The following is a 13,369-nucleotide window of genomic DNA, read 5'->3' as shown; positions in this document are numbered from 1 at the left end:
CACAATGACTTACTTCCAAAGGTGCTTTACTTTTTAAGTAAATGTGTGATTTTTTTAGAGTGTGAGTACAATACAATACTTTGCTTCTATACATGTAAATATGTGCTTTCTATACATGTAAATATGTGCTTTTTTAAGGGAAGGAGTCTGGTAGACTATATTGACCATGTGAAACTAGCCTAACTGACTTCTGTTGTGTAAATTTTTTTTATTACATTGTTGTTCATACTTTATAAAGATTTCAATAAGATGTGGGACACAATGTATTGATTTTCTTTATGTATAAACTTTTTCTGCCCAAAGTCATCATAACTACAGAGTTTTTTGTGTAAATATTGAAATTTTGTTTGTTTTTTTAAATAAAAGAAAATGAATTCACAAAATCTTGTTTTATATGTTATTTATTGACATGCTTATACCCAACTAAAATGTATTTAACACAAACAAGTGGTATGACAAGCGTATTGTTCAATAGATCAGTTTAGTTTCCAGTTAAACTTGAAATGAGCCGTGTCATGACAAAACCAACATAATGGGTTTGCGACCAGCATGGATCCAGACCAGCCTGCGCATCCGCACAGTCTGATCATGGTCCATGCTGTTGGCTATCCATTTCTTTACTTGTTATAGGGTCTGTAAGCGAACAGCATGGATCCTGATCAGACTGCGCAGATGCGAAGGCTGGTCTGGATCCATGCTGGTCACAAACCCATTATGTTGGTTTTGTCGTGACACGGCTCAAATATAAAAAAAGTTTGAACATAACATCACAGCATTGAGTCAAATAAGTAGAAACAACAAAATACTGTTTATTTCTTTCAATGAAGGACTTACAAGTGTCATATTAAACCTTACCAAATGTTTGATATTCATTTTGACAAAAATTTAAATTGATTTTAAAGTAAGTTTCCCAGTGTACAACTAACACTTAGTATGTTGCTATTCAGCCATCACTGTCTTTAATCAGAACCAGGACATGAAATGATTGGCTCCTGGAATAGAGTCAACAAGGCACAGACAGTCCAGATTTGATTAATTGTTCCAAATAGAGATACTGGAATGGCCTGGTCAAATATGTGGAAATTTTTTATTTTATTGATGGCTCTCTCAACATGTATTCTCTCAGCAGCAATACTTTGGGTCTGAAACACTTCAATGTCTGTCATTTGCCCATACTTTCCAAGAAACGGTGGGATATTCAGTCGTACTCGTTTCTCATCCAATAAGTCCTGGATATCAAACCCTTTGTCTGCCATTAAACTGTCACCCTCATTAAAAGGAAGATCTAAGAATCCACTCCTGATGGTAATTTCTCTATCTGATATACTACCATGGTACAATTGGCTAACAAATGTAATACTACCACAGGGGGCGATGCCAATTAAGCCCTTCAATGTATTTGTGCTTTTATAGTTACTGTATGTTTGACTTTTCAACAACAATGAAGAAGGCATATTCACTTTTATTTCTGTACAGTCTATGATTGCACGAGTAGATGGATATTTCATTTTGAATGAACTGGGCATAGACTTGTCTACCATCTCACGTGAAGGCCAGATAATCAATGTTCCTAGCCTTAAATAACAAAAGTTTGCCCATGAAATAATTATGTTGCTGACAGTGGAAACAGAAATGTTAAAACGCCTTGCAAGATCCATTTCAAATAATCCTAATTTAATTCTGCATAAAAAAAGGAAAAACTGATTTGAAGGAGACAATTTTCTTGACCTAGTTTTCCTTTCGACATCCCTTACAACATTTTCTTTCTCTTGAACAACTGAAATATTTTCTCCATTTTCACCTGGATTTAGAAGCCCAAGTACCACATTAAAAACATCTTGAGATTGAAATCCTGTATAAAATGGAAATTCCTGTGGCTTCAAATTTTCAACACAGAAAACAGACTGATTCAGATCATCTTGAAGAGCTTGGTTATCAGTAACGAGCTTAAGCTGCCTCTGTTCCAAGAAAGCAATTTTGTTTTCAAGTAATTTTATATGCTCAATCATGTAATTATTTTGCAGTTCAACTTCACAAGTCTGAATTTCAGTCATAGGGTTTACATTTTCCTTATTTAAGTCACTTAAGGTGTCACTTTCACTGTTAATTTCAACAGCTTGGGGCATCTGATCATCTTCCGTTAAGTTAATGGTCTTGTTTATCTGCATCTTGTTTTGTGGTCTTGTACGAGTTGGCTTGTATATGTGCTTTATGTCCTTCCAGCATTCGAATATTGTTGGCACAGCTCCAGTCAACAGACACCTTCTTTTACCGTAACCCGACACTTCTGTCATATCTGTAGGAAAGTGAAGGGAGCATACCACTGTAGAGCTGTTAACCTGAAAAATAGTGTTTTGTTTTGTTTAATTAGTTGTACATTGCAAAGTAAGAATGTATATGACAGTTAATTGAGAAAATATATAAAACTAGGGAAATATTGGTTTTGAAAAAGAAAGATCTAACACAATATTCAGTGATGTTTCTCTTAAACAGTGTGGGATTAAAATCTGTATATATGTTATGGCAAATTTTATACAGATTTATATTTGGTCACAGCATACTAATGAACAAATCTTCTAACTTTTCTGGCATTTTTTAATATTTATTTTAATACGATTTGTTTTCAATGCTTCCTGTACAGCCATAACCTAATGAACCAATAACTGTTTAAAAAACACACACACTATTTCTACCTTGAAAAATTCTCCTTCACTTCGTCTTATTTTCTGTAACCACACCTCCCGCAAAGGATTGCCAATTGGGGGGAATCTATGATAGCTGGGTTTGCCATGGCCTTCTATCACTTCGTAGCCTGTTGTATGACAATGTGGCACACAGCATATGCGTTTACACTGAAAAATAAAATTTTGATATTATAAGGCTGTCCTACAACAATTGTAATGGCTTTCATTAATATATATATGTGAAGTTGGTTGAATGAAATCTACAAAAGACTAGCAATATTTTAATATTATTCAAATTTCTAATACAATGTAAGCTAACATTAGTCTGAATAATTTAACAGAAAACAGCTTATTTGATGTTATTTGTTTGTTTTGATAAAATCACTATACTCTACTGGGGATACGGACAAAGTCCCCCCCCCCCCCGGACGAAAAATGACAAGGTGGACAAAAGCCCCCCCATGAATTTTCCACATACATGTAGGACAAAAGCCCCCCCATAAAAAAGTAAAGGTAGGACAAAAGCCCACCCCCCATGGTCCATCACATTTACATGTAGTGTCAATGAATGAATATCTGCCTTTTTTCAATTAATTTGGTTATTTCATCATCCACCAGAACAGAGTGAAGGCTCTTTGTCAGCAGTTCAACAAGGGTGAGAAGACTATGGCACAATTTCTGTATGCCATGTCACAATGTATCATTTTGAACAAATTAACAAAATAAACAATTTTATTGAAAAAACATGCATATACAAATACATGTATATGTTTTCTATTTGTTAATTAAATATATATAACAAAATAACCAAATTAATTGAAAAAAGGCAGATATTAATTAATTGACACTAAATGTAAATGTGATGGACCATGAGGGGGGGGGGGCTTTTGTCCTACCTTTACTTTTTTATTGGGGGGGGGGGCTTTTGTCCTATGTGGAAAATTCATGGGGGGGGGGGCTTTTGTCCACCTTGTCATTTTTAGATGGGGGGGGGGGCTTTCGTCCGGGGGGGGGGGCTTTTGTCCTACACTCAATATATGATTTATTTCCCTTACCATAAAGTAAGTTTTTGTACATAAAAATATACCTTTTGTTTCTTGGAGATCCATGTTTATCTGATGCTGACTGTGGTAAGGTAATAGTAATTGGTGTGGCAATGTAGATCTCTTCTGATTCTTCAGAGAATTGACAGTAGTTGTGGTCTAAGCTATAGTCTAGGTCCATCTTGAATCAGCCTACAAAAACATTGAAATCATGATTTGTGTAACACTTTTTCTCGATCAATAATTTTATACAAGAGCCTACTGCAGATGTTTTTAAATAATTTATTTCTATCATATAGTAAAATTCACACAACGATCCAAAGAGCGTTATCGGATTTTTTTTTATTTACTATGCATGTCGCGAAAACATGTGACATTCATAATGTTTTAGCGTTAGACGCGATTCGATATAAAACCGAAATAAAATTACTCTGGATAACAATCGAGTACTGCCATAAAAATTGATATAAGTCGTAATACTACCTACAAGAATTTCCAATAGCCCTGTTTTCGAGTTTTTATGACAGCTTCGCCATATTTTGCAGTAGTCCTCATTTGACGTCACACAAAGGGAGGTAATTTGCGACCCGCTTATTTGGAAGAGTGTGATGTTGAAAATAATTTCAGTAGAACTTCACAGATGGTTTAAGTTTGTAAAAAGACTTACAGTTTTGCGTTTTTGCTAATCTGTATTTTTTATCAAATTTTGATAGGGGTGTAAATTCTAACTGAGAATGGCCGTGAAGCTGAATAGAATCCCTATGAATTTCGAAATATATCTTTATATGAACGTCACCACAAATTCGCATTCTGAAGATTCCTTCATTGCAAGTTTCTATCCAGTTCCGTAGCTTCAAAACACCTGAATGACATGACTCCTACACGTATGTAGTTATGATGATCCAGATTTTTTAAACTGTTAACAATCCGTCTCTTTATTAAAACATTGTTAAATTTGTGGATTTATCTGGGTTAGCAAATGAAATATGTAAATGAAACACATCATAATTCAGCATGTTCCAAATCCATAATTCAAGAACGGCCCATCAATTTTAGTTGTTAACATCACAATGTGAATGTTTAACTCTTGAAAATGGATTCCTGACGAAAAAAACTTTCAACAACAATTTACGAAATATATGACGTAACAAAAATGCCTCGCGCTTCCAGTTGCGGCATTGACAGAGGGCGGTTAGGCCAATGTAACCTCAAACAAATAATTTCAAGCGTTGAGATAAATATGCCTTGATTGCATTTTAAATAATTTTTGTAAACCCAAATTTTGCAACTTAACTGTAAAAATTACACCTCCAATTCATATATTAATAATAAAACTTGCGATAACATTTAAATATTTTTAAACTCACTTAATGACATGAATCTATAACAGTACAATACTTCTTCCATTAATTACATATATATAACATTCGTTTTGATTTTATGTTTTTAAACTATTTTATATATTTCTCAGAAATGATTTCCCTACATATTATCCCTTATTATTAAAGACTTCTGTTAATCCTACTCTTTAAGTTACAAAATATACAATACGCGTTTTTTTTCTGCCGCGAAAAATATGCTAGATCAATTGTTTTTTCACTGAATCTTTTCAAATTTTAGGAAGGCTAAAATTATTGAGATTCTCTTTGACTCGACCTCCCCTTCATATTAACATAATAATTATATGTAACACTTTGAGTCTGCAATAAAAACCGCACTTATTGTCGCTTATTGAACACTCCAATTCAAACTTAATTTTAATAATATCAAATCACTGCCGGTATTTCTGGACATTTTGTTGAATTGTGAGACGGAAAGATAAATCTGTATTTACGAGCTTAAAGTGTATAGGCCTACGTTTGATTGCTTAAACTAGAAAGCGTGATATTATATTCTTATAATTTACAATTTCCTCGGACGCGAGTCTGTGTTCTCTCGTTAGCGAGGGGGTAAGTTAAAGTAGACACTGTGGTAACAAGCAAACCAATGCTGAACGTATAGTGAATCAGTTCTCTTTTCTATATATTTCTTGTCAGATTTGCATGATAATGTATTATTTGTTAGCGATTTCTTGTGAAGGAAAGGTTTAGCACACAAACATCGCACCCGAAATAAGAAGGGTAACATATTTTTGTATCTCATCGAACCTGGTCAATTCTAATTATTTTTGAATAGACGTGACACATATTAATGGACAGAATTCAGACAACTACAGAATTATGTAAATTAAACATTAATTAGCGAATAACCATTTTATAGTCTTCTAGCTAGTGTTCCCGCTCCCCTTCGACGAGTTGCGGTATTCAAGATAGGCGCTTGATTGATTTAAACATATTTTATTGCCAAAAATAAGACATATACATACATGTAGACAGTTACAATACAATGACATGACATATTTGGCAAAAGGGTTGACCCACAAGTTCTCTCAACATTAGCAACGGGTCTTCCCTGATGCAATAAATTACAATAATTTATTTTACAAGAATGACTATCAGTTAGATAGAAGTAACAAAACTCACACATATATAGTACTTGGCTTTAAAAATGATTTTAGGTAAGAAAGAGCAATAAAAATGATTAGGTGTACATGTTCTCTAGCTTGAATGGTATAGAACGATGTTAGCTGATTTTTATATATTTGCGTTACAATGACTTAGACATCATGTACATTTGCCGAAAATAACAAAAACAAAAATAGATTTTGAGAAAATGAAATATAGAAGAAAAAAAATAGAAGAAGAAAGGAAAGAATCTTGTCTATTGTTTTGCAAAAATGAAAGAAAAATACATTAATATTTATTGGGATTGTGCTTGTTTGTTTTCAAAATCAAAAGCGTTTGCTTACTTTTATGAAATGCTGAACAGTCAAAAATATTTTATTATTATTTTCTAAAGACAACTCTTTGTTACCAACTAAAAGTAATTGGACATTTAAAGGGTGAAATTGCCTTAATTCGTTAAAAAGATCAATTCTCTCATTTCGATATTTCGGACAAGTAAACAAAAAATGGTTAACATCTTCTATCACATAGCCGCACGAACATTTTGCATCCTGTGACAAATGATTGCAGAATAAGTGGAAATTTAAGTTACTGCATGCATTTCTCTGAGAGTTTTCTTTCACCTGTAAGGTACCATTTTGGAGTGTCTGTAGATCGAAAGGTTGATTTTTTTAATAGAGATTTAAAATGTGACAGAGTTTCTACAGATCTTGTTTCAGGTTGCAAGTTGTTCCATAGCATTACGGACGAAGGCACAAAAGAAGAAGAAAATATATGAGTCCGTCTGTTTAAAGTTGCAAAGTCTTCTGAGTTTCTAAGATTGTATGGTGTTGTATTATGAACTCTTTCTGGAAAAATATTACTTAAATAATCAGGAACGTCTCCATTATGAATTCTATATGTTAAAATAAGTTTTTGGTACGTTCTTCTATCAGATAGTGAGAGCCAATTAATTTCTTTATATAAATTTTGGAGAGAAACTGAACGGGTTAGGCCGCTTACGATTCTGGCTTCCTCATGCTGTATTTTATCTAATGTATCTTTTTCATAATTTGTACACCCACCCCAGACTACAGAAGCATATTCTAAAAGAGGTCTAAGAAATGAAATGTAAATTTGGTTTAGGGTTTCCCTGTTAAGGGAATATTTCAATTTTCTCATTGTACCTAGTAATTTAGAAGCCGATAATGTTATACTTTTAATATGATCGTGCCATTTTCCATTAGAACTAAACGTTAAGCCTAAATGTTTATGACTTTCAACAAATTTTACCGGTATGCTATCAAATTGTAATTTTGGATTGTGAACGTTGGATTGTAAAGTAAAAATAATCGCTTCTGTTTTGTTAGGATTAAAATCTACAAGCCATTTTTTAGACCATAAGTTTATCAAAGCTAAATCATGATTAATAATTCCTTCTAGATCGATTAATGATGATGTTGTACAAGACAAAGAGGTGTCGTCTGCAAATAAACGAGTTATACATAGCAAATTTTCTACAATATCATTAACGTAAACAAGGAAGAATAACGGCCCAAGCACCGAGCCTTGGGGGACCTCTGCGTTTACAGTCAGTGGTTGTGATAAAGAAGACCCTACAAAGACCTTTTGACTTCTATTAATTAGATAACTTTCAAACCATTTCAACAAGTTACCTTTGATACCATTTTTCTGAAGTTTCAGAAGTAAACCCTTGTGCCATACTCTGTCAAACGCTTTAGATATGTCACAAAACACTACACAAGTAAATGTTCTATCATCTAAAGATTTAACTATTTGGTGATATATATCTAATAATTGAAAAATCGTTGAATGACCTTGAAGGAACCCTGACTGTTTTGAATAAATCAAATTATTGGCTATTAAATGATTGTATATATGTTTTTATTTCATGCTTTCCAGTGTTTTATTGTAATATATCAGATGATTATATTCTGATAAACCACTAGTGAAATTTATAAAATATAATTTTCACTGTAGCCGGACTATATCTGAATGCGGATGAAAAGAAAAACATAACTAAATGGAATAACAGGCAGAAATAAATGCTGTCCTTCGTAAATTTTGCTTCTTTTGGAAAAGAAAGTAGATGTCACCATACATCATGTTAAAAATGTAACAAAATTAGAGAAATTTAACAGAACTATATTTCAAAATTATTGATGTGACGTCATGATGTGATGACGTCACAAAGGAGAATGCGCGACGTTACGCGGCAAAATCAGTAAAAAATACTTGAAATCACTTAAAAAGCATGAAATAAAAAGAAAATTTATTTGCTTTACATATACGATTGAAATATATTTCATTCGTGAACACCAGCTATTATATTTTCACTCGTGGCTACGCCACTCGTGAAAATATTGCATCTGGTGTTCACTCAGTGAAATTATATTTCAATCTTACATGCAAAACAAACCTATATAAAAATATCCTCTATATAAACAATTCTCTCCATTAATTTTCCTATTCAACTTAATAATGAAATCGGACGATAATTTGAAGTTAAACATAGGGGTTTACACACAGTACTATATATATTTTTGAGCAATTTATGACTAATAAGATCTTCACCGACTGCCTTATTAACATCTAAATTCCTTATAATATCAATTATTTCGTTTTCGATTATAGCTATTTCAGAAATATTACAATGCGTGTAATCATCTAAAGTGGGAAGGGTCTTGTCCGTATCGTTTAAATGAGAAATGGACGCAAAATATTTGTTTAAGCAATTGGCCTTCTCTAAGTCTAAGAAATATAATGATTCTGTTCCATCGTTATTTGTAGTCTTCAAAGGCGGAATAATTTCTGAAGATCTTTCTGTTTTTATGAACTGGCGTATTAACTTCCAATATTGTTTAGGATTATTTGCATTTGTTTCTATTAAAGTGTTCTCTAAATTAGAATAAAACTTTTCTTTGGCATTTTTCTTTAGGTTGTTTAATTTGTTCCTTAAATGTTTATACATTGTCCAATGGTTAGTATTTTTTGTAGAAATTGCTATTGATTTTTGTCTATCCCTTTTTCTTGAATATAATCTAATTTTAGAGTCGTACCATGTATCATACGGCCGAATTGTTACTTCTTTATGTGGAATAAATTTCTCCGTAATTTCGATTAACTTTTCTGTAAATAGAACAGCACCATCGTCAATATTCATATTATTAATAAAATTCCAATTTGTATTTGATATACAGTTATTTAAACTATTAAAATCAGCTTTATTGTATAACCAGACTTTTCTTTTTATTGTTTTATGACATCTTAAAGGAGATTTTAAAAATATATTTGTTGCTTTATGGTCGCTAATGTTAGAAGGAACTGGTAACACGTCACTGTGTAAACATATTAAACCATCAGATATGAGTATAGGGTCTATAAGTGTAGATGTTGAATTTGTTACTCTAGTTGGAGACGAAATAACATTTGTAAGATTGTATAAAAGCATGATTTGTTTAAGATAGGTATTGTCTATTAGTTGGTTCTCATTTATGTCACCTACAATTGCTATGTTTTCATATTTATCTAAAGCATTGTCAATCATTATTCCAAAATCATTCCAGAAAGCTACGGGTTTGCTGGGAGCTCTATATACACAACAAAGTAAAAAGGAAATTGCACGCGCTTGATTGAAAAGCTATCTAATCAAATCACTTCATTATCCTTTTTCTCTTAAAAAGAATATAAAAATACGACAGTATGTCATGGTAATTATAGAAATATTTGTGTGTTAGAATTAATAAAGCGGTTACTGATATTTTCACTTCAAATGATTTTGATTATTTTAAATAATGGTTTGCTAGTAAAATTGTCTTTTTGACACCAACTTTGTTTTCATTTTTCATTTTAATGAGAACATTTAGCTATTGATCAGTAAGTAATTAAGAATAATCATTTTTTGTATAATTACCGAGTACATTTCACGCTAATTGTGAGACGAACCCTAAATGACGTCTATATGGGCGCCGCCATTTTGAAATGGACGTCACGTCAGGTTACAACGTAAGTCAACGGGGAAAAATATAATTTTAACATTTCGACCATAATATGAAAAAGGCAAAGCCTCAAAGCGAGCTCGATGTACTTTTAACGTGAAATAGTATGAAATAATCGCTCATTTTTATTTCAAATGCAGTGACGAGTGCGTGTGACGTCACACGTACTGTGTTAAATATGGCTCCGCCCCTGTCGTTAAATGAATAACGAGTTTTGAAAACGTTGATAAAACTTTGTTTGTTTATTTTATTTCACTCTATAATTTTTCAAGCGAAATAAAGATAATTAAAAGTGCAATAAATGTAAAACTTAACTCGTTTGCGACATTAAAATAGCGTACTTGATTTGATTGTTTTGCACGTGCTGTTTGGCGCTACATTGTGACGTCACGTAAACAATACTTTAAACGTCTGTACAGCGTTAACGACTGATTAAAAGATATTGGTGTTCGGATTCATTTTCTTAGTTATACCATTTTCTTTCATTCTAAATAGTTTTCACAACAAAATTCGACAAAAAAATATTTTTATTTATCAGATTTTTCAAACAAAATGGCGCCTTCAATTTTCATTTTACATTTTCCGTTTTAAAACTGTCATTCGATATTTTATACACAGCTTCCGTTATTCTGGTTCCCTGTCCAATTATGGGTCCCATTAGACGTGCGCGGGTGATTAGTCTACACATCCGTTTTCAGTCATAATTCCTCAGTTTTTATCGTTATCTTTAAATTCGAAAAGTTGCGATGTGTCCAATTCGGTACTTCGGACGAAAGTTTTCAAAACCATCACTTAGCAGGTACTCGCGTTACCGTAAAGCTCGCTTTGCGAGCAGGCCCTTCGGGCCAGCTCGTCGAGCTCGCTAATATGAAAAAGGCAAAGCCTCAAAGCGAGCTCGATGTACTAAATAGTATACATGTATGAAAACTTAAAACGTTTGCGACATTAAAATAGCGTACTTGATTCGTTTGTTTTGCACGTGCTGTTTGTCGCTACATTGTGACGTCACGTAAACAATACTTTAAACGTCTGTACAGCGTTAACGACTGAATAAAAGATATTGGTGCTCGGATTCATTTTCTTAGTTAGACCATTTTCTTTCATTCTAGATAGTTTTCACAACAAAATTCGTCAAAAAATTGTTTTTTTTTATCAGATTTCAAACAAAATGGCGCCTTCGATTTCGATATTTTATACACAGCTTCCGTTATTCTGGTTCCCTGTCCAATTATGGTTCCCATAGACGTGCGCGGGTGACCAGTCTACACATCCGTTTTCAGTCAGAATTCCTCGGTTTTTATCGTTATCTGTAAATTCGAAAGGTTGTGATGTGTCCAATTCGGTACTTTGGACGAAAGTTTTCAAAACCATCAATTAGCAGGTACTCGCGTTACCGCAAAGCTCGCTTTGCGAGCAGGCCCTTCGGGCCAGCTCGTCGAGCTCGCTATTAATGACTTTATGAAAAAATTGAAAAACATGCCTAGAGATAGTGACGTCAGGGTTAACATGACATTAATTTAAATGATTTTACTATTATATTAAATAAAAAATGAAATGTTCAAATTTGATGGGACAGACTATAGTGAAATTTATAAAATATAATTTTCACTGTAGCCGGGCTATATCTGAATGCGGATGAAAAGAACATCATAACTAAATGGAATAACAAGCAAAAATAAATGCCGTCATACGTAAATTTTGATTCTTTAGGAAAAGAAAGCCGATGTCACCATACTTCATGTTAAAAATGTAACAAAATTAGAGAAAATTTAACAGCACTATATATCAAAATTGATGATCTGACTTCATGAAGTATTGTCGTCATACAGGAGAATGCGCAAAGTTACGCAGCAAAATCAGTAAAAATACACTTAAAAGCATGAAATAAAAAGATAATTAATTTGTTTTACATGTAAGATTGAAATTTATTTCATTCGTGAACACCAGCTATTATCTTTTCACTCGTGGCTACGCCACTCGTGAAAATATTGTATCTGGTGTTCACTCAGTGAAATTATATTTCAATCTTTCATGCAAAACAAACAAATATCCTCTATGTAAACTTCTTAAAGCACATAACTTTTCTTTAACATTGTAAAATATGATAAACAAATATGCGTGTGTGTATTAAGTTTATTGAATACATTTCAAGGAATATGTTAAAGTGCTACTTCCGACTGAAATTGATGCCCTTTCATGGATTGTTTATTAACACCTACAAAATATATCTGACTAAGCCATGTTTTGTATTTTCCAAACATGAAAAAACTGCACCGCGGACAGTTCCAAAAATCATAAGATGAGTAATATTATTCACATATACGTATATTTACTGGTATATCACACATGGTATTTTTCCTATAGTTGTTTAGACCTGACAGAGTTGTTCAATCGTTGAAATCAAATTAATTAAAGACTATTATGACAAGCTGAAATAAGTACGAGTACATTCGAGGAAACAAACCAGGCAAAATTTGTATATAAAAATTAATATACTTCGCCATATCATAAGAGGAAATTTATTGCAGAAAAAACAACAACATGTAGTCGGGGCGTCATGGTCAGGTGTTTAATTTTCTTTACATCAGTATAAAGCACAAAGCTTTAAACCTAAGGAGAAGCTCGCGTGTTATGACCGATATGCGATTTGTTCCAAACAATATTAAGTGTATGAATTTCCATAAATTAATTGGATTCAACCGTTTAATAGTATTATATAAACACCATTTGTGACTCTAGCTGTTGCGGATTAGCAATTACAAAAGTTCGGATGTTCTTCCATCTTTTCTGTATAGTGTGTAATTTTTTTTGTAAATAAAAACATCACTTCCTGGTGTAAACCGTTTAAACACCATTTGCGTCATTCCGTTGCATTAGGTTGGAGGTTCTCTTTTACATTTATATAAAAATCTGGAAATAAAGTGATCCCTTGGAAGCATTAATAACAACAAAATTACAAGAGAATTGCAGACTCGGTTTGATTGAGTCTGTACATGAGGGATAATGAATAAGTGCAACATTCCTCACGCCCCCTAGCACCGGCTTGAGCGGAACTCAATTCTCAACACTTAATAGTGCTGGCATCAATGATCCCAAAGGACCAGAAAAATATAACAACACTGAAGTGAAGTGCGGGGCAA

At 32.9% G+C, this 13,369-nt stretch overlaps 1 protein-coding gene across 1 annotated transcript; it reads right to left on the bottom strand.

Moving 5' to 3' along the window:
- Positions 1-383: 383 nt before the first annotated feature.
- Positions 384-3,001, bottom strand: LOC132728800 (uncharacterized). The gene is made up of 2 exons (XM_060714474.1): positions 2,694-3,001; positions 384-2,339 (listed from the first exon to the last, which is right to left on the bottom strand). The coding sequence occupies exon 2, from the start codon at positions 2,292-2,294 to the stop codon at positions 960-962; it is 1,335 nt and encodes a 444-aa protein (XP_060570457.1). The 5' UTR covers positions 2,295-2,339; positions 2,694-3,001; the 3' UTR covers positions 384-959.
- Between the last annotated feature and the right edge of the window lie 10,368 nt (positions 3,002-13,369).

This window comes from Ruditapes philippinarum, unplaced genomic scaffold, assembly GCF_026571515.1.
Source record: "Ruditapes philippinarum isolate M1 unplaced genomic scaffold, ASM2657151v2 ctg3955_1_1_1_1, whole genome shotgun sequence".
NCBI classification, from domain to species: domain Eukaryota; kingdom Metazoa; phylum Mollusca; class Bivalvia; order Venerida; family Veneridae; genus Ruditapes; species Ruditapes philippinarum.
The sequence above is the reverse complement of the archived record's forward strand: the minus strand, read 5'-3'. Positions and strand labels throughout refer to the sequence as shown.